Source organism: Aethalodelphis obliquidens, unplaced genomic scaffold (genome assembly GCF_003676395.1).
Source record: "Aethalodelphis obliquidens isolate GAN/ISIS:26980383/991018 unplaced genomic scaffold, ASM367639v1 scaffold28, whole genome shotgun sequence".
NCBI classification, from domain to species: Eukaryota; Metazoa; Chordata; class Mammalia; order Artiodactyla; family Delphinidae; genus Aethalodelphis; species Aethalodelphis obliquidens.
Genome location: NW_020837972.1, coordinates 8,670,798 through 8,690,437, shown reverse-complemented (window position 1 = coordinate 8,690,437; position 19,640 = coordinate 8,670,798). Strand labels below are relative to the sequence as shown.

Genomic DNA, 19,640 nt, shown 5'->3' with positions numbered 1-19,640 from the left:
AGTTTGCATCTGCTAATCCCAAACTCCCAATCCATCCCTCCCCCAACCCCCTCCCCCTTGGCAACCATCAGTCTATTCTCTATGTCCATGATTCTGTTTCTGTTTCATAGATAGGTTCATTTGTGTCATATTTTAGATTCCACGTATAAGTGATATCATATGGTATTTGTCTTTCTCTTTCTGACTTCACTTAGTATGATAATCTCTAGTTGCATTCATGTTGCTGCAAATGGCATTATTTCATTCTTTCTTACTGCTGAGTAATATTCCATTGTATATATGTACCACATCTTCTTTATCTGTTCATCTGTCAGTGGCCATTTAGGTTGTTTCCATGTCTTGGCTATTGTGAATAGTGCTGCTTTGAACAGAGGGGTGCATGTATCTTTTTGAATTATAGTTTTGTCTGGATATATGCCCAGGAGTGGAATTGCTAGATCATATGGTAACTCAATTTTTAGTTTTCTGAGGAACCTCCACTGCTGTTTTCCACAGTGGCTGCACCAATTTACATTCCAAAAGGGCTACTTCTAACTTGCCTTCTTGATTAAGTGCTTACTACCAGCAGAATTTTTAACTGATAAGTGATAAGCTAATAAAATACAGGGAGCCTCCCCTATGCTTAGTATTAGCTAGATTAGATTCTTTACCAAGAGATGCATTTCTAAATGAGACCTGCTTAGTCACTAATGAGCTATTATTCAAGGTGAATGCCAATCACTTCATAAATTCATCACATAAAAAAAAAATGCCCACACTGAAATTTTTATAATAACTTTACAGAGATACAATTCACGTACCGTGTAATTTACCCATTTAAAATATACAGGCCAACAATTTTTAGTATATTCACAAAATTCTGTAACCATCATCACTCTCAGTTTTAGAGCATTTTCATCACCCCAAGAAGAAACCCCACACCCATTAGTAGTCAGTTCCCCTTCTCCTGTCCCCTAGCTCAACCCCGCCAATCTAATTTCTGTTTCTATGGATTTGCTTAATTCTGGACACTCTATATAAATGGATTCATAATATGTGAGCTTTTGTGTCTGGCTTCTTTCACTTAGCACAGGGCTGTCCAGGTTCATCCATGTCGTAGCAGGTGTCACTGCTTCATCCCTTTTAATTTGTGAATAACATTCCATTGTATGGATTTACCGTGCCTCAGTTGTTGGACATTTGGGCTGTTTCCACTTTTTGGCTACTATATGTATGCTACTGTGAACACACGTATATGTGAGTCTTTATGTGAACATATATTTTCATTTCTTTTTCCACGGTGGTTTTTGAGTTGGGAAAAATCAAACATAACTAAATGTGGCTTTTTGTTTAAAACACAAGTGTCTAACTTGGAGCACAGAGCATGAGGCCAGAGAAGCCTGAGATGTGGTCCTTCCCCTTCAGCGGCCCGTGGCCCAGCCCAGTGTGGAGGCTGGAGCGTCAGAGCTCAGTGCCTGTCCCCTGCCCTTCCCTTGCAGGGAGCTGCTGCGCTGTGAGGCCGCACTGGCCAGGCTGTACTGCCGCATGGCCCTGCTCAACATCTTCGCCCCCAAGCTGCCTCACCTGTTTACCCGCCTCTTCCACATCCCTGCCATCCGGGACATTACCCTGGAGCACCTGCAGCTGCTGTCCAATCAGCTCCTCGCTCCTCCCCTCCCAGGTAAACCTCGGCTTTGCCGCTCTCACTGCAGAAATTAGGCCCAGGATGGAATAGCCCTGAGGGTGAGCTGGGCGCCAAGCAGGAGCTGTGCTTAGTGTCCTTGTTCTCCACATGAGCAGGGGGAGGAGTCCCAGCACAGGACCTTTAGACTTAGTGTAGATAAACTGCACGAAAGATTGCAGCTGTCTTTGCAGTGCTTTCTCACTCTTTGAAAAATCTAAGTGTATTAGATGACATATTTAGTCATTAACCTATTAAGCATTCATTAAGCAAACTAATCGTGGATCAAGGAAAATGAAGTCTTATTTATGAAATCTAGTCACTGTACTGTTGTCACAGACATTCTGTTTGACGTGTAAAGACAGGAAAACGTTCCTGCCATCAAACGCCACCAAAGAGACCTAATTGATTCATCGTGACCTCAAGCGGAGCTGTTTTAATGGGCCAGCCTGTGTGCATCTGCTCAACGTGGGGCCCTTGGAGTGTGGGCTGATGCTGTGTGTTCGCTCGCTTGGTGAACACTAAGTGATGACTCTGCCCTCAACCCAGTTGAAGACTGAAGGGCCCCTTCTGTCTTCCTCTGGCACCTTGGCCTCCAGCCTGCTTCCCTTGACCTCCTAGCTACTAAGATGGGAGCAGGAGTGAGAGGGCAGGTGGCATTCTAAGCATAAAGGACATCTCTCACAGCCATGGGGTCCCAGCCAGTGCCTGTGTGAACTACATCTCCACAGGCCACTTAAGCACATGGGGTCCAGTGGCCCACCCCAAGAAATTAGAGGCTCCAAAACAGGCCTGAAAAGCTTTAACGTGCTTGTGGAAGAAGCTTTGCCACAGTGACGAACACTTGCTTTATAAACTCCACTCTGAGCTACTCCAGTGGTTCCTTGGTGAAACTCCAGGTTGGCCAGGGCAGCCGATAGGTCAGGCTCTGGGAACCCCTGAATCCAAGCAGCTCCACTTCTACCTGCTTAGTAGACCTGGGCTTCAACTCAGGTTTTTATTTTAGGCAACAGTTTTGTAGCTTAAAAGAAAGCAAAAAGTTAAAGGCCGCCGAACTCCTGAATCCCCCACCCCCTGCAGTATCTGACTGGTAACGTCTATTATCCAAGACGTATGTCCAAGCGAACCCATCCTGGTTTTCTGGACAGGATGCTCCTGGCTCGTTACTCAGGATCTCACAGCCCGTGGCTGCTGCTGTTCTTGTTGACTTGTGTTTTCTTTCCTGTCCCCAGACGGCACCATCAGCTCCAGCTCCATCCTCCTGGCACAGTCCCTGCAGCACTGCATCCACTCCCAGAACTGCTCGGCCACGGACCTCTTCTACCAGGGCAGCTCCCAGACAGTGAGAGAGTGGCTCAACGTGGCCATCACTCGGACTCTGCACCAGGGTGAGGAGAGCCTGTTGGAGCTGACGAAACAGATCTGCTCTTTCCTGCAGGTAAAAGTTCAAAGTTCTGATGTCCCTAAATTGGGGTTACAGGTTTCAATTGGAAATTTTATTGGCTGGCTGAAAATGACACTTTCTTCCCCAAGCCCCACTAGTCTGCTTTTCTTCGCAGTTCCCCTCCCCTGTCCCATCCCTGGTGTCCTTCCTCCCAGAGGGCTTTTTTGTCCTCCTGATCCTGTTACAGTGTATGCATTGGCTCTCCTTTGCCTGGGAGCTGGGAAAAGGAAATGCTCTCTTGTGTTTAACCCATGGCTTTCCCTGTTAAATGTCTCTGCAGACGGCACCAGAGCAGTTCCCCTCCGAAGAGTTTCCAATTTCCGAGTCCAAGGTCAACATGGACGTCAATTTCCCCGGGGCGGCTTTTGTCGTAGTATCTTGCAAAGAAAGTCAGTCTGGATTCCGCAAAGAGTAAGTTGCCGGTACTGTAGAAGATGGTGATGGGGAGAGAAAAGTAAGACAGATTCTGGTGCAATTTACAGAAGAAAAAAACTCATTGCTTTTATTCTTTAATGCATAGTGTACTTGAACATGATTTACAGTTCTTCCCTAATTTCCATGTTTTGGAAATTAGTCTATATAAAGAATGACCTTCTAAATGTGATGGAGGTGACTTACGTGTGCCCAGTTCTCACCACCCCCTCACAACAATGTGTTTGTTGACATGGTTGGACTCTGCTCACACGCATTCCTCCTCCTCAGCTCCTCTCTGTACAAGGCGCCGTGGGCGCGGGTGCTTGTGTACGGGCTGGGCCACAAAGTGAAGCGAAATGGCCAGCTAAACCTCATCGAGGCCATCTGTTACCCGCGGGATGCATCTCCGGCCAACACGGGGCTCACGCCGCCTCCCACCACCAACCAGTACCCTTCTGTGATCCTCTCCACAGACAAAGTCCACATCAAACTGGGTAAGTCTCTGAATTAGCTCCCGGTAATAAGAACAGCTTTGAAGTCATTCTCTGCTTTCTTTCTTTGTGAAAATTGAAAGGATTTTCTGCCGTGCTGTGTTCCCGTTTCCTATGGGTAAAGAAAAGGACTGCTTGGGGCAGTGTATTTCAGAGACGGTGGATTAAAAGTTCTCCCTTTCCTGCCAGGGGAAGACCTGGCAGATGCTGCCCAGACTACAGTGGGGATTTCCTTTTCTTTCACAAGCATGTGCTGTTCAGAATGATCTAAATAGAGCAGTCCCATCATTTAGCTGTAATAATCCTGGCCGCCTTTCAAGTTCTCATTAAAACTGAATTCTCTCAGGTATAATGTGGCTCCCTGGGGCACGGGCCTCAGTGATCATCTGCTCCCCGTGTCAATGTTAAACAAAGCCTGGTGGTGGCCAGGCTGGGAAGCCCAAGTGGTCTTGTCTCCTTGGCATCCTTTGTTAAGCCTCCGCAGATTTAGATTTAGGTGAGGTCTCCATCTCTGTAAATCCTGAAGCTCTCGCTGACTGTCTGCTTTGTATACTGGGGCCGGCTGACTCTGTTTCTGAGTCAACACACAGAGGAAGGGAAACCTAGTCTCAGACTTGCACTGCACGTCCTTGGCATGTTGGACAGGAGAAGATGGACACATGTTTGTTAGAGACAATTTTAAAGATGTATTTGAACTTTCAGCCAAAATTGGGCCTTGGCTTCTGCACAGCTCCAGTCCTGGAGACATTGCATCCTTAGGGAATAAAATGAAAGGACATTTCTTAAGGTATTTGGTCAATACTAAACAAGTTTATGATCTCTTTTTATTAGGGTCTATTGTTTTCATTGTATTTTGCCTACACTGTTTTTTAAAATTTATATTAAACACAGAAGATCTCTGTTTTACCTGTCATTCCCCAAATAAACATTCACCCCAAAGTACAGGCCAGTCAACATGATTCCTCCTGAGCCGGCCAGAGACCCCTGGTACCCCAGCTTATGTCTGACCAGTGCTTGCAGAGGGGGTTGGGGTGCGGTGCAGGGTGTGACAGGAATCAGACCTCAGGATCTTTCTTCTCTCATCGTAGGCAGCTTCGGTCAGATTCAGGCCATGACAATGACCGAAGGCAGTAAAAGAGAATTCTGGTAGTTCCTGAAGTCTGGGGGCCCCCTTGCTGGTCCACTCTGTAAATCTAAAGTAAGCTGATGCTCCCATGGGATTGCAGCTGCACCAAAGGGCTGGTTATTTCTTTACCAGGCTGGGACCATTCCAGTGAAGCATCTTTTAAAGTCTGACTTCCTATTTCCATGCCAGGTCATCAGGCTGGTTGGTATCTGACTGACAGGGAGATGTTTATCCTTCCCTGTCCCCACTGCTGCCCTTTGTCCCATTCTCACACCAACAGGTGGACTCCTTGGAGGATGTCCTCCGCTCCTCCTGCGCCTGCGGCTGACTCCGTCTGGAGTGTGGGGAGTGACATTTCCTCTCGCCCCCAGTGCATGAGTGGACAGGCTTTCCGGCCCTGTTTCTCTGCGCACACCTGGCAGGTCTTTATCGCAAGCTTGTTTTGATCGGGTGCTACCAGTCATGAGCTTTCCTTCTGGGCGCTTCTTTTAGGGGTGTCTCCCCCTCCCGGAGCCGTGCTGGTGTTACACTCTCTGCCCCTTGAGTTCCCACTGGCGATGGCCTTCGCAGAGCAGCTGCTGTCCTGGAAGTCGGAGGATGGCGAAGGGAGATCTGAAGATGAGCCTGACACCATCCCGACGTCGGTCCTCTTGCAAGTGGTGGAACTGCTCGGTGAGGCCTCCCTTCCCTCAGGTTCAGGCTGGTGGAGCTGGCCGGGTGCCTGGGGAAGGAGCTGGCCGGTGCGCCTGGGGTGGCCACAGTGGCCTGGGTGGTGACAGCTCTTGTCAGCTTGTTGTCAGTTGGGCTTGGGGAATTGAGTGGAAAGTGTAGCCTAGACTTCCAAATCCATGATTTGCAGGGTACTTTCATTATTTTGAGGGGTGGCATCTAACTGGGAAAATAAGATTAATTTTATCATGCTTTACTTTAAAGCACTAACATATGCCATTATTGTAACTTTGATTCTGTAACATTGTTCACTTTCATACCACCCTTCACCTTCAAACATTATGACCTCACAGCACCTGAAAGGTTACAGAGAGATGGCATTGTAGCAAAACTCATGGAATGGTAAACTTAAAGAGTTGTGAACTTAGCGTATAAATTTACCTCAAAATTTTTCTAAATATTGAGTTTTAATTAATGATATGTCTGCTTAAGTGGTTAGGGATAAAAATACTGATATCTGCAACTTATTTTGAAATAATCAAAAACTAAGATGAGTCTATGGATGAATAGAGAGATAGATAGATGTGTAATAAAACAAACACAGCTTTGTTACACATGTAATAATGTTAATGGTGGAATCTAGGTGGTGAGCATCTAAATATTGACTGTATAAGGTGTTCAACTTTTTTATATTTTTTGTATTTTTTCAAAAATACAAAATGTTGATGTTGGCGGGAAAAACATGTTGGCAGACTCAGGTGCCCTCAGGGGTCAGGGAGATGATGTAAGTGAGAGGAATTCGAGAGAGAAGTGGACCCAGGACCTCCAGGGAACTGGAGGGCACGTGTCCTGTGGGGCAGCCACTGAGCCCTACTACTCATTTGCGGTGTAAGAATGTGGCCCTAGTCCTGCCAGATACTGTCACTTTTTATTTCAAGAAAAGCCAGAAATCTAGATATTGATGTGAATTTCCCAGTTTCTAAATGTTGACAACTAATTCACATTCTTTAAAACACATTGGGCAGGGGGTTGGAAGAGGTGAGCAGGGAACCACTGGCTGTGGGAATGAGATGTATGTGGCCGGTCTCAGCTTTCGGGCCACCATTTGCAATTTTGGTGGAGATTTCTCTCCAAGGCCATCGTCTTCCAAAAATGTCCAATGGCCGAGGAAGGACAACAGAGAAGGAAATAGGAGCACATGAGGGCCTGGCCTTAGACCCCACTGGCCTTTATTCCCTGTCAGTGGCTCCATGAGCACCATGTCCCGTGACAGCCATGAGTTCATTACCAATTAAAATTATCAAAACAGCATCACCCCGAGACCAGTCAGCCTAGTCCCCTCCTTCGTGGGTGCTGGGCCTAATTGGGAGTCTCGGTAAGTCAGCCAGACCTGGCCGTTGGGACTCCCTGTCCACAATGTGACTGGGGATAGAAGACACGCATCTGGCACGAAGGGGACCTTGGCACAGATGTGTGGCCCACGGTTGTTCTAGACAGTGTTTCCTAGACTTCAGTCATTCTCATGCCACCTTTATGTGATTTCTGCCACGTCTACAAGTCATGCCTATCACCATTTATTGATTTGTTTTTATGGCAATGAACTCCCTTCTCCTTTTTTTAAACTTATACTGAATTTTAAAAGGAACTTTATCTTGCTACTTTAAACAGAAAATTCGTATCCCTTGCCATAACTAGAAGATACTTATAAAATTAAAAAGTTAAGCAGTTACTGTTAAGAAATTCTGGCTAACTACTGTTCCCTGTCGAAGGCTCTGGGTCTCTGGGCTATTCTCTATTAAGAATATTCTAGCCCCAGAGTGAGGCTTTCTTGTTGACAAAATCAGGACTGAAAGAGGAGTTTAAAAGGAATCATTTTTCCGTGTGTATTTCTGAGCTATCTGGTAAAATTGGATTGTATGCCCCCAGTAGTGAGCATCCCATGGTTCAGGAAACATTATGCTAATGATTTGTCACCAACCTGCTTAATAAGTTTATGAGAAAGAAAACAATGATTTCAGGGTCAGAGCTGTAGAAGCTGGCTCCATGCGGTCACCTGCCACAGGGGTGTAGGCCACCGGCTCTGGGGCCAGCCTGCCCGGTTCTGCCCTGTGAGATTGTGTGACCGTGTGGCAGCCGTGTGAGTCCTTCAGCTCTTTGAGCCAACGTTTCTTCATCTGTGAGATGGGGATGAAGGATGTAATGTTCGTTTCACGCGGTCGCTGTGAGGGCTGCCTCCATTAAAGTGCCTTAGAACAGTGCCTGGCACATAGTAAGCTCTGTATAGGTGATTTTTTTTTTTTTTTTTTGCTTTCATTCACCTCAGGAAACTTCCTGTGGACCACAGACATGGCGGCCTGCGTGAAAGAGCTGGTTTTCCACCTCCTGGCAGAGCTCCTGCGCACAGTGCACAGCCTGGAGCAGAGGAAGCACCCTGCCGGCCTGTCCTCGTCCATCGCCCTCCAGCTGAACCCCTGCCTGGCCATGCTGATGGCCCTGCAATCGGAGCTCCACAAGCTGTACGACGAGGAGACGCAGAGCTGGGTCTCGGGCAGCACGTGCGGTGGCTCGGGGACCGTGGCGGCCACCGACCAGGGCAGGTTCTCTACGTATTTCCATGCGCTCATGGAAGGGTGCCTGGCGGTGGCCGAGGTGACCCTGCCTACCAACATGAGTGTCACTGCCAGCGGGGTGACGTCGGCGACTGCCCCAAACCTCAGCGACTCGTCGTCCTCCTCGTCGTCCTCCCCAGGACAGACGCCACAGAGCCCCAGCCTCCTGTCCAAGAGGAAGAAAGTCAAGATGAAGCGGGAAAAGGCCTCCTCCTCCGGGAAGCGCCAGTCCTCGCGCTCAGTGGACTCGGACCCCACCGTGCTGAGCATCGGGGGTGGCAAGCCCGAAGACATGCTGTGGTTCCACCGCGCCCTGACCTTGCTCATCATCCTCCGGCACCTCACCAGGAAGGACCCGCAGGGGCTGGGTGTGACGAGCGATGCCATCGCCGACGCCTGCCAGGCCCTGGTGGGTCCCACCGCCCATAGCCGCTTGCTGGTGATCTCTGGGATCCCCACCCACCTGGACGAGGGCATCGTCAGAGGCGCCATCCGCAAGGCCTGCAACGCCCACGGCGGGGTCTTCAAAGACGAGATCTACATCCCCCTGCAGGACGAAGACCCCAAGAAGCCAAAAGACAAGGCCGAGGGCGGTGATGGGAAAACTGAGCCAGAGAAGACCCTTGGCTTCCCCAGCACAGACAGCTTGGAGGTCAGCACGTCCCGCAGCCCGACCCCCGCCATGAGCATCAGCGCGTCTGCGTCCACCAGTCAAGCCTCCATCTGCAGCTCCCAGGGCATCTTGCAGACGGTCAGCGACGTCTCCACGGAACCGCTGCCCTCGGGCCTAGAGCTGCCCATCCCTGCGGGCTTATTGGAGCCCCACGTAGTGTCCAGCCAGGAGAGCCTGGACGTTTCCCTATGCAGCACCAGCAGCCTGGGCAGCCTTGGGAGCCTGGGGGAGCCACTGGACAACGCAGAAACGGCCTCAGTGTCAGACATGGGCTCCATGTACACAGTCACGTCCCTGGACAACCAGCCCCTCACAGCACGCCCCATCAAAGGCTTTGCGGTTGTGGAGGTAAGCACCTCACGCCTTGGCAACCACTTAAATCATGAGCGGTTAGAATCCCCCAGGCCTCTTTAAGCCTTCCAATATTATTTCCAAGGGACTAAGTAATAGGTGACATTGGGGCACTTAGCGGGCTCCCTGAGGCAGCTCTTGGAAACAGCAGTGATCAATCATGTTGATTATCTGTATTTGAGGTCCCATCTCTTGAGTGTGATAGCAAGTCTGTCAGGAAGTAAATACAGTTCATTGCGGAGTGTGGGAGGGGCTCCAGGGGCTGACCTTTCCTGATGGGTGGGCATCATCGAGTGTTTTCCACCTCAGGCCCCAGTGGCCTCTTTTTGAGTGGCTTTGGGTTGTTTTAACCATTGCCATTGGCAGGAGGGATCCCCACTGAGCAGGGAGAGAACAGACTTGCCGTTCTGTTCGGAGTGATTCTGAGTTTCAGATGCTGCGCGTGTTGCCAGATTACATTTCCACTTCAAGATCCCATGTGTTTTCTGGGCCTCCTTGTTTAGAAATCCTGCATCCTGTGTCTTCCTGCCCCCTGTGTAACGTGTGTCGGGTGCAGAGTAAAAACCATCCTCGCCCTTATTAGATATGGAGGGGAAGGCACTAGGAGGAGAACTTGCACCCCCTTGCTCCCCACCCCACGGGCTCTGACAGGAGAGCTCAAAGATCCAGGGGTTGGCTTCCTCCCAGAATCTGTCCACCTTCTCCCTGCGGATTTTCTCAGAGCCAAGCGTGGACTTGAACCCCTGGGGCATCTGCGTAGAGCCACAGACCTGACCGGGGTTTAGCGACAGAGATGTCCAGTTGAGCTGTTCTCCTGCAAGTTACCACTTTCGGCACATACAGGAGACTTTGCCGGGAAGCCCAGCTTGCCCCGGTCAGGCCGTGCTCCCAACGCTGAAGACAGTAGAGGGTTTCAGGGACAGACGGGAGGGAAAGAAAGTTCATACAGCTAGCTGAGTGACTGGTCTCTCCACTCAAATCCTTACCCTTTTCCTTGTTCACACAGATCAGATCCCGAGCCAAAATCGAGAAAATCCGAGCGAGTTTATTTAACAATAATGACTTGATTGGTTTGTCAAGTTTGGATGGTGAAGATGAATTGATGGAAATGTCAACGGAAGAGATACTCACTGTGTCTGTAGTAAATCAGAGTTTGTTTGATACACAGGGGAGCCCAGGGTTAGAAGATTATTTCAATGATAAGTCAATTAAAGGTAGGTTATAGATTTTTTTTAATTAATAGACTTTTTTTTAGAAATTTATAGGAAAAAACCTGAGCAAAAATCATACCCATCTTGGGACTTCCCCTGCGGTCCAGTGGTTAGGACTCAGTGCTTTCACTGCCACAGGCCTGGGTTCGATCCCTGGTCAGGGAACTAAGATCCCGCAAGCCACACAGCACGGCCAAAAAAGAAAATCATACCCCTCTCCATGTCCTGTTTTCCCTGTTTTGAACATCTTACCTTAAAGAGGAGCTCAGGGGGTCAAAGATTTAAGAAGTGACTCAGGGAATGTTGGGAAGATGGTTCACTGCTTGGTTAACAGAAGGTGCGTTGTGTACACGATGTGAAGAGAACACTGCTGCTCCCCCAGGAGAGCCGTCAGGGCTCTGAAGGCCAGCGGGCAGGCCCTGCCACAGGCCCCCCACACCAGGCCCTCAGGTGCTCCTGTTTCCTGCCACAGCCTTGAATGTGGGCTTGCATTCAAGTTGCTTTTTTCCTTTTGTCTAGTCAGGCTTCCCCTTGTTTGAGTTCAAGTGTATTTATTTTGTTCTGTCCTCTAGAGCTAGAACGTACCATGTACATTGCTGGTAATCATTTAGTCAATATGCTTGAGGACAGCTAACACCTCGCCCTTTAAAATGAATTCTTGGGGAAGAACCGATTCCGGTTCCTTTTTCACAAAAGTCCCACTTTGTCATTCTGGTGGCTCTTATGTGGGGGGACCCTACCCTGTCTGGCTTCCCCACTTCTTCTGTTCAGCCAGGACCCGGGCTCTATCGAGGCCCCACAGAGCTGGATCTAGCAGATCCTGAGGCCAAGAGCTCACCCCCAGCTTCGCTTCAGAAGCAGCAGCAATTTTTCTCCTTTCTTTTTATAACTGTAGTTCTTTGTGTTGTTGTCTTTATTTTGCATCAGTCTCTCTCAAATTTTTAAATTTATGTTTTTTCTAACTCTTTAATATTGTTTGAAAGTTCATAATAGAGTTGTTGAGTTTGTTCTGTTTTATGTTTTCTGAGGACAGAAATGTAATATTGAGTATGGATTTTGTTGTTGTTTCAAACTATTATCCCCCAGTCATGAAATTTTGAAATACTCCCACAGGGCTGGGACCAGAGGGAGGTAAATGAGGCCACAGAATTTAATGGGGCTCCAAAACAACTCAGTAATCTAGATAAATAATTACTTTAATATAATACTTATGAAAGTCAAAATTAATGCAAAATATCCATGGTGAACAAACTGTTAAAATTTTAAATAAAGACAGGATCAGTATTAATGATTTTTCCTTTTGCATCAGGCTTTAATATGGCTCAGCACAGTACTCTTAATATTTCACTCATCATGGGTTTCTTGTATTAGTTTTGATTTTTTTGAAGGACCGCGTTACAATGTGTATCTTGATCTCTGAGTTTTTTGGGACTCTTGTGCGTGAGGGGCTGCCTCTCTCTCCTCGCCCTGGTTTCAGCCCTGTTCCCTTATTAGTGAGTACGGTGCCCACTCGGCTCTCAGCTCCCCACGTGGGGGTGGCTAGTGTACGATCTGTGGGAACCCTGGGGTCTTTTTCTGCCATAATTAATGCTTTGCCAGTCTTTTCATGCTTTAATCCAAATTTAGTTCTAGCTCCTGATTGTATTATGGTCAAACCTTCCACGTAAGATACTCAGTCTTTTGATAACACATTTGCCATGTTACAGCCACACGCATTTTGCTCAAGACTCTTTAAGTTGTGGTTCTACTGAATCAGCTCTTAGATCTTGACCACGCCTTCCACACACCTGTCTCCTCACCCTCCGCCCAGATGCCCAGGGGACCTTTGTGCTCTGGCTCCTGAAGCCCGGCCTGAGCTGGGTGTGCCTCTGGAGGGCCAGACCCCCAGAGAGAGGAGATGAGGAGGCTGGGCAGGAGGACAGGGTGTGATGAGCAAGTCAGTCCTGCCCGCAGGTGGGGGCCCTTGGCCACGAGGAACATGCAGATGCAGTGGAACATCCTGTTCCACTGGGAACATTCCTGACTGGCCCCTTAGGAAAGGTGAGAGCATCTTCTGGAGTGCTTATTTGGGGACCAAAAAAAACAAGTGTTTTTTTTCTTGTGCTCAGGGACAGTTTTCTTGTATCTGAGAGAACTTTCTTTTCCACCTGCTGGCTGGGCCAGGTTTCAAATGCATCCTCTAATAATAACTATTGAACAACTTGTACTTTGCACTAAAAGTACTTGCAGCCTCTACATCCTCTTGCTCCCTGGGGACTATCCATCACAGACATGTTGAAGTTAAGGGAGGTTCAACCTCCATGATAAAGAGACCCTAGAGTACAGTAACTCAGACCCAGTGGAAGTTCATTTCTTGCACATGTAAGAGTCCAGGGTGAGCCCTGAGGTCTGCCATTCGGGGGCTTGTTATCTCCACGCAGCCAGTGGCGGGGATGAGTGCAGAAGAGAACATGATCTCAGAGAAGCAGCAGTGAGCCGTGGCGTGAAGTGAGATCTTAGTTCCCTGCCCAGGAATTGAACCTGGGTAGCCTGGATGAAAACCAGGAATCCTAGCCGGTGGACCAGCAAGGGCTAGAGGCTAGAAGCAAAGTTCCCCTGGCCCTCACCCCCATTGAAAAATGTGTTTCTCAAGGAGGCGAAAACTGTAAAAACAGGTACAAAGTTTATTATTGGGGACACAGAACAACAACAAGTGGGAGAACACACAGAGAAACAGTTTGTTGAGTTGACAGAAGCAAGGCAGAGATGCACACCGGGAGAGGAAGGGTGTGGGCATCCTCCCTAATGAGGAGGAGCCCAGTAAGGAGGCGGTGAAGTCATGCATTATAGGGCAGTTCTTCCGGGTCTTTGTTTACCTTTGGCCAATTACCTGGTTTCTTTTTCCACACTCTGCCCTGCCCTAGGACCCTCCCCAACAGGCGTGCGCAACTTTTTTCCAAGATGGGTTCCACCCCAGAGGCCTATGGGAGGGCCTTGGCATCACATATTATGGGGTGGTGCCCCTTCCTTTTTGAGCCCCAAGGAGCCTTTCTGTGCATGTGCAATGTCTCCCTTGCCCCAAGAATGGGAAATATATTATGTGACCTCTTGATCTTTACTCAGAACAGGGTTTAGCCCCTCTCTGTCCCGGCCATAACTGTTACCTCAAAGTGTCCACAGGAAACAAAGCCTGGCTATTTACCCTGTTCCTGTTGTTATTTCTATTTCGAAGTGCAAACAGGAGGCTGGTTCTAAATAGCTAACCTGGAGCCCACCTATCTCCTGTCTCAGGAAATGCAAACAGGGGGCTAGTTGCAAGTGTCCAGACTGAAGTCCATCTTTTTCTCGCCCCAAGAAATGTAAACAGGAGGCCAGTTGTAAATGCCTAGCCTGGAGCCCATCTGTGTCCTGCCTGAAGCAGACTGGCCCAGGAGGGGCCCACGTCACGGGGCCGCACCTCACGGCACCACACTTCACGGCAGAGAAGGCTGGGCGTGTAACTGAGGTGTGCGTGCAGAAAGGGGACACCAGGTCTCAGCGGACAGCTCATCATCACCACTAACCACCCATTACCCACTTTCAAAAATAAATCATTGATGAAAAGTAAATCAGATGCTGCAGGGCTTATCCTGACGTAGCGTGTTCACTGCAGAACCATTTGCCCTCCCTCCATTCTGTAACAGGTGAGAAGCTGGTGCCCGGGGCCAGAGAGGTGCTGACGGAGATATTTAAGAGCTGCGCCCACTCAGAGCAGATGCTGAGCCTGACACCAGCAAAGCCCATCAAAGTGTCTGACATTTATCTCAGCAAAGAGCAGATCAACTCCCAGACGCCAGGCAACCTCCTCCACCTCTTCTTCACCAATGTTCGGCCCCCCAAAAAGGTGCTGGAGGACCAGCTCACCCAGGTAGCCACCCCATCCCCGCCGCACCCGTGCTGGGCCTTGCGTGCCCCTGGGGCTGAGTCTGAGCCCCCCGCCCTCCGGTGCTCCGCAGATCCTGAGGAAGTACGGCGTGCCAAAACCCAAGTTCGACAAGAGCAAGTACAGCAAGGCGGGGAAGGAACAGCACCCCGGGAAGGTGGTGAGCACCAAGCGGCCCATCACCAAGCCACCCGCCAAGGACAAGACCGTGCTCAACAGCGTCAGGTGGGTGACCGAGGAGCTCGGAAGGTGGGCTGGGCAGGGGGACGCGGGGCCACCTCCTAGCAGGCTTCCTGGGAGGCTGTCGGCGCCTTGGGGGAGCCAGACATCTGGCTCTTCTCTGCTCTGCTGCCGGGGTCCTTTTCGCCCTTGCCTTCGTCAGCTGGAAGAGAACGTTTCATTTTACCCATAAGGATAGTAAAATCTGGACCATGCAGGCTGGAAAGCAGACCAGTCTGAATTAATAAAACATCTAAAATGTACAGAATTGTTTAAAAAGTCTAACTTCTTTTACCCACACAATAATGCACAGTTATTGTAGAAAGACTGTAAAGTGCACCCGTGCATATTGGAAAACACTGAAATACCCCCAACGTAGCAACTGCTTTTAACATTTAAGTGCAGAATGTTTTATTTGTGCATACGTATTATCTTGTTACATTGTAAATGGCTAAACTAGTACAATATTCAAAAGCATATGCAGTGAAAAGCCACTCCTCTTCCTCTCCATCCTTAAGCCTCCCAGCTCCCGTCCCTGAGGCTGCAGTGTCACTTTCGTAGCCTTACAGAACTGTTCTGGGTGTACATGAGCAAGTGTACGCGTACCCAGAGGTCGGGAACTGTACAAAATGCCTGTAGCTTGCTGTTTCTATTTACTCCTGATCTTGGAGATGTCAGCACAAAAAGAACGTCCCCCGTTCCTCTTTTAAAGTAGCTCCATAATATTCCATGTGTGGATATGCACACATACTTAGTAGAATTTTCTTTAGAAACATGTTTATGACGCTCAAGTTGAAATTCAGGTAGTGAAGTACTACGGAGCAGAAGTCTCTAGAGGACTTGTTTAAGTCGTCAGAGAAAAAAGTGTCTTAAAATTTTATTAATTAATTATACATAAACGGGGCTTTTGAGTCAGTACTGTCCCATAGAGCTTTCTGTGACGATGGAAATGTGCATTTCTCTGTCTGTGCTACTCACCACAGTGGCCACTAACCACGTGGCTGCTGAGCACTTGAAGTGCGGCAAGTGCCACCAAGGAACTGGACTTGTAACTTTAATCAATTTAAACTTAAGTAGCTACATCTGGCCAGTGCCTGCTCCTTGGACAGCACAGCTCTGAAGTATGTAGAAAGAATGTTTGAAAAGTGTCTCTTCGAGATTTTCCACATTTTAAAGCATCAAATTGTCCTCATAATTTGCTCAGGAAACTTTTCTTGGCCAGAACAAAGCTGATCTTGACCCCCGCCCTGTCTGAACCATCAGCTGTAGTTGGGGGAGGGTGAACGAATGCCTGGTGAGGTTCTGCATTCCCCCCACCAGGAGGAGGTGTGGGCGTGAGGAATTCTGATTCTGGTGCTTTGGTCTACAGCAGGACTGCCTTGAGCGAGAAGAAGCCCACTGTGAAGCCGAAGTCACCGGAGAAGAGCAAGCCGGACGAAAAGGACCCAGAAAAGTCACCCACCAAAAAACAAGAAGGTGAACAAGCAACTTGGGCCTGATGCGGGCTTGGGGCTGCTTCCATCCTAGAGATGGCGGCGCAGCCTGGGATCCAGCCTCTTTGCTTTTCCCTGACCGCCTGGCTCCCTCGGGTTTTAGTTTAGGCAGGGCAGCCCTGCCCAAGACACGGAAGACATCCCTGGCCAACTGCGATTATTGCTCCAGGACTCCATCTCTGCTGACCTGAACTGATGGAGGTTAGAATAGCAGCTCCAGAAATACCATACTCCCAAGGGAAGAATAGATGATTGCGATTGAAAGTAAAGATTGAAAATCTGCTCAGAAATTTTCTTCCAGAAGGGCACTTACCTGGGACATGAGAACCTTATCTTCCTAAAGGCCCAAGCAGACTTGGAGAACGCTATTATTGTCACAAAAATTGCTTAGTCAGTCGGGAATGTTTCTGAGATACAGAAAGACGAGACTGGGGGGAAAGTGCTGCACCACTTGGTCACCAGCCCGAGAAGGTGAGGCAGCTGCTCAGACCCGTCAGGTTGGGGGTTATGTGTGTCCTTGAGCAGTCGGGTGGAGACAGTCTGTTAACAGACCCTGGAGTGACGGCAGGAGACGGGGGGGTTAGATGAATTGGGCCCTGAAAGAGAGGGTGGGGTGCAGTGGGAGCATGTTGTGGGACCCCCACTTCTCACCGATTCCTAACACTGTGAACACTTTTCCATCAGTCCCTGAGGAAAAGTACCTGACATTGGAAGGATTTCACAAGTTTGTTATTGATCGAGCCAAGCAAGACATCCGTAGTGTCTGGAGGGCGATTTTATCCTGTGGTTACGATCTTCATTTTGAGAGGTAAGAGGCTGTCAACCCAGTTGATACCTTGTGTAAAAATTGTTCTCAGAGAGAGTGGCCCGGACATATATACACTACCAAATGTAAAACAGACAGCTAGTGGGAAGCAGCCGCATAGCACAGGGAGATCAGCTCGGTGCTTTGTGACCACCTAGAGGGGTGGGATAGGGAGGGTGTGAGGGAGGGAAACGCAAGAGGGAGGGGATATGGGGATATAGGTATACCTATAGCTGGTTCACTTTGTTATACAGCAGAAACTAACACACCATTGTGAAGCAGTTATACTCCAATAAAGATGTTAAAAAAAAAAATTGTTCTCAGCTACTAGACGCTTCCCCAAGCAATTACTCCCAGGGAAGCCATTCCATCTGGCCTGTTTTTAATGCCTATTGAGTTATTTTCCAATTTTTTCTCATTGTTTTTTTTCAATATTTTTATTTTTATACTTTTTACATCTTTATTGGAGTATAATTTATTTTTACATCGTTATTGGAGTACAATAGTGCGTTAGTTTCTGCTTTATAACAAAGTGAATCAGTTATACATATACATATGTTCCCATATCTCTTCCCTCTTGCGTCTCCCTCCCTCCCACCCTCCCTATCCCATCCCTCTAGATGGTCACAAAGCACTGAGCTGATCTCGCTGTGCTATGCGGCTGCTTCCCACTAGCTATCTGTTTTACGTTTGGTAGTATATATATGTCCATGCCTCTGTCTCGCTTTGTCACAGATTACCCTTCCCCCTCCCCATATTTCCTAATTGTTAATGTGGATTTTCCAGCCTGTTTGAAACAGTGTTCTATAGAACAGAAATTCACTGTCTCACAGTTCTGGAGGCTGGAAGCCCAAGATCAAGGTGTCAACAGGGTTAGTTTCTCTGGAGGGCTCTCCTTGGCTCACAGACAGCCACCTTTGTGCTGTGTGCTCAGGTGGCCCTTCCTCTGTGTGCCTGCATCCCTGGTGTCTCTCCCTCTTCTTATGAGGACAACAGTCCTATTGGATTAGGGCCCCACCCTGTGACCTCATTTAACCTAATGACCTCTTTAAAGACCCTGTCTCCAAATACAGTCACATTGGCGGTTAGAGCGTCAGCATATGAATTGGCGGGAAGGGGACATTTCAGTCCCTAACAGGGATGATTTCTTATTCCAAAGAATCTTTTTTCTTTGGACTCACACATTCTCTCCCACTCTCCATTGCCCTCTCTCACTCCCAGGCAGGAGCACAGCAAGGTCACAAGTCACCAGGTCTCCAGGGCCAAACTAAATATGGTTTCCCCTTTCTAGCTGTAAGTGAATCCCAAGCAGGCAAGATGTCTGCAAACCAAAAGAAATCTCCCTGCTCTCGCCCTCTGGCTCTGCCACACACAGGCCTACACGCCCGTTCCCACAGCAAGATGTACTGGGCCTCAGAGAAGGAATGGCTGCCAGAAGCATGCTTTTTTAAAACCCCGTTTTCAGAGTTGAGAAATTGTTTACTGCTTGGCACCAGCACTTTGTACCTTCATTGAAGGCTCAGAGTCGATGCCCAGATGGGCCTTGGATCATGGTGACAGGGCCAAGTTCTTTGACTGGTTTTAGAAACCAGTAAGAGACACGACTTTGGAGGTTTTCGTTAAAAGCAGAATCACCTATTTTGGACTAGAAACTGCATTCCAAGTGAAAAGGGGACAAATTGGACTGCAAATTAATTCCAAGGTGACACATTTGTAACAGCTGGAAGGGCTGGTTCACGTGTGTTATGGGGCCACGGTGATGACACATCCAGCCTGGAAGAGGGGATCACCTCCTGAAGGCGCTAGGTCTCTCTGGGAGCACTCCTAGGGTAGGACAGAGGTGGCCTGCAGTGACGAGAGCCTGGCACCAGGCTCCACCACCTCCCTGAGACAGGACCCTCTGCGCGATGCACCCTGTGTGGCATGTGACCCCCCTCGAGGTGCCACAGGTTCTGGAACGAGAGGCACCTGTCCACCCACCTGCCTGCCTGCAGGCCTTTCTTGGGTTAATAGCTCAATGTAGAATAAGGACACACACACTCGATAAAAACCTCATGCAGTATATTCAAACACAAAGGAGATTTCCTGTGATTCTGTGCCCAGGGGTAATCACTTGGAAAGGTTTCAGTAAACCCCTCTCCCACCATTTTTCCAGGAGTAGATGTTTTCAGCACTGTAGCGGGGAGCAGACAGGAAATAGTGTCCTGCAGTGTGCTTTTTTCATTTTTCCACGTCATTTGATACTTTTCTACCAGATGACTTTAACGGCTGCCGAGCAGTCCGTTATTGGGGGTGGTGTAGCTTATGGCTGATGTTGCTGTAGCAAGGCAGCCCTCACAAACACACCTTTGCCTGCCTGCTCAAGGAGCCGCGTAGGGGAACCCTGGGGTGGGATCGCTGGGTAAAAGGTGACGCTTCAGTAACACCAGCAGCTGGCACTTGCTGTGCCCTCGGGAGGGGCGGGGCACTGTGCTGTGTGCATCACAGGTGTCCTCTCAGTGACTCCTCCTGACGGCGCGAGGCTGTGCTATCGCCAGCTCCATTTCATAGATGAAGAAACTGAGGCTCAGGAAG

The 19,640-nt window shown here is 48.8% G+C and overlaps 1 protein-coding gene across 9 annotated transcripts in view; it reads left to right on the top strand.

Moving 5' to 3' along the window:
• HECTD4 (HECT domain E3 ubiquitin protein ligase 4) overlaps positions 1-19,640 on the top strand; it is a 190,727-nt gene that overhangs the window by 158,900 nt on the left and 12,187 nt on the right. For 7 of the 9 annotated variants that reach the window (XM_027124619.1, XM_027124618.1, XM_027124616.1 and 4 more), the window contains 11 exons: positions 1,479-1,660; positions 2,893-3,098; positions 3,385-3,515; positions 3,807-4,012; positions 5,628-5,807; positions 8,128-9,434; positions 10,444-10,651; positions 14,311-14,534; positions 14,623-14,774; positions 16,138-16,244; positions 16,946-17,069. In XM_027124619.1, coding sequence (XP_026980420.1) covers positions 1,479-1,660; positions 2,893-3,098; positions 3,385-3,515; positions 3,807-4,012; positions 5,628-5,807; positions 8,128-9,434; positions 10,444-10,651; positions 14,311-14,534; positions 14,623-14,774; positions 16,138-16,244; positions 16,946-17,069 — 3,027 coding nt within the window. The remainder of the gene's footprint in view (positions 1-1,478; positions 1,661-2,892; positions 3,099-3,384; positions 3,516-3,806; positions 4,013-5,627; positions 5,808-8,127; positions 9,435-10,443; positions 10,652-14,310; positions 14,535-14,622; positions 14,775-16,137; positions 16,245-16,945; positions 17,070-19,640) is intronic. The other 2 variants (XM_027124617.1, XM_027124622.1) reach the window with 2 other exon arrangements.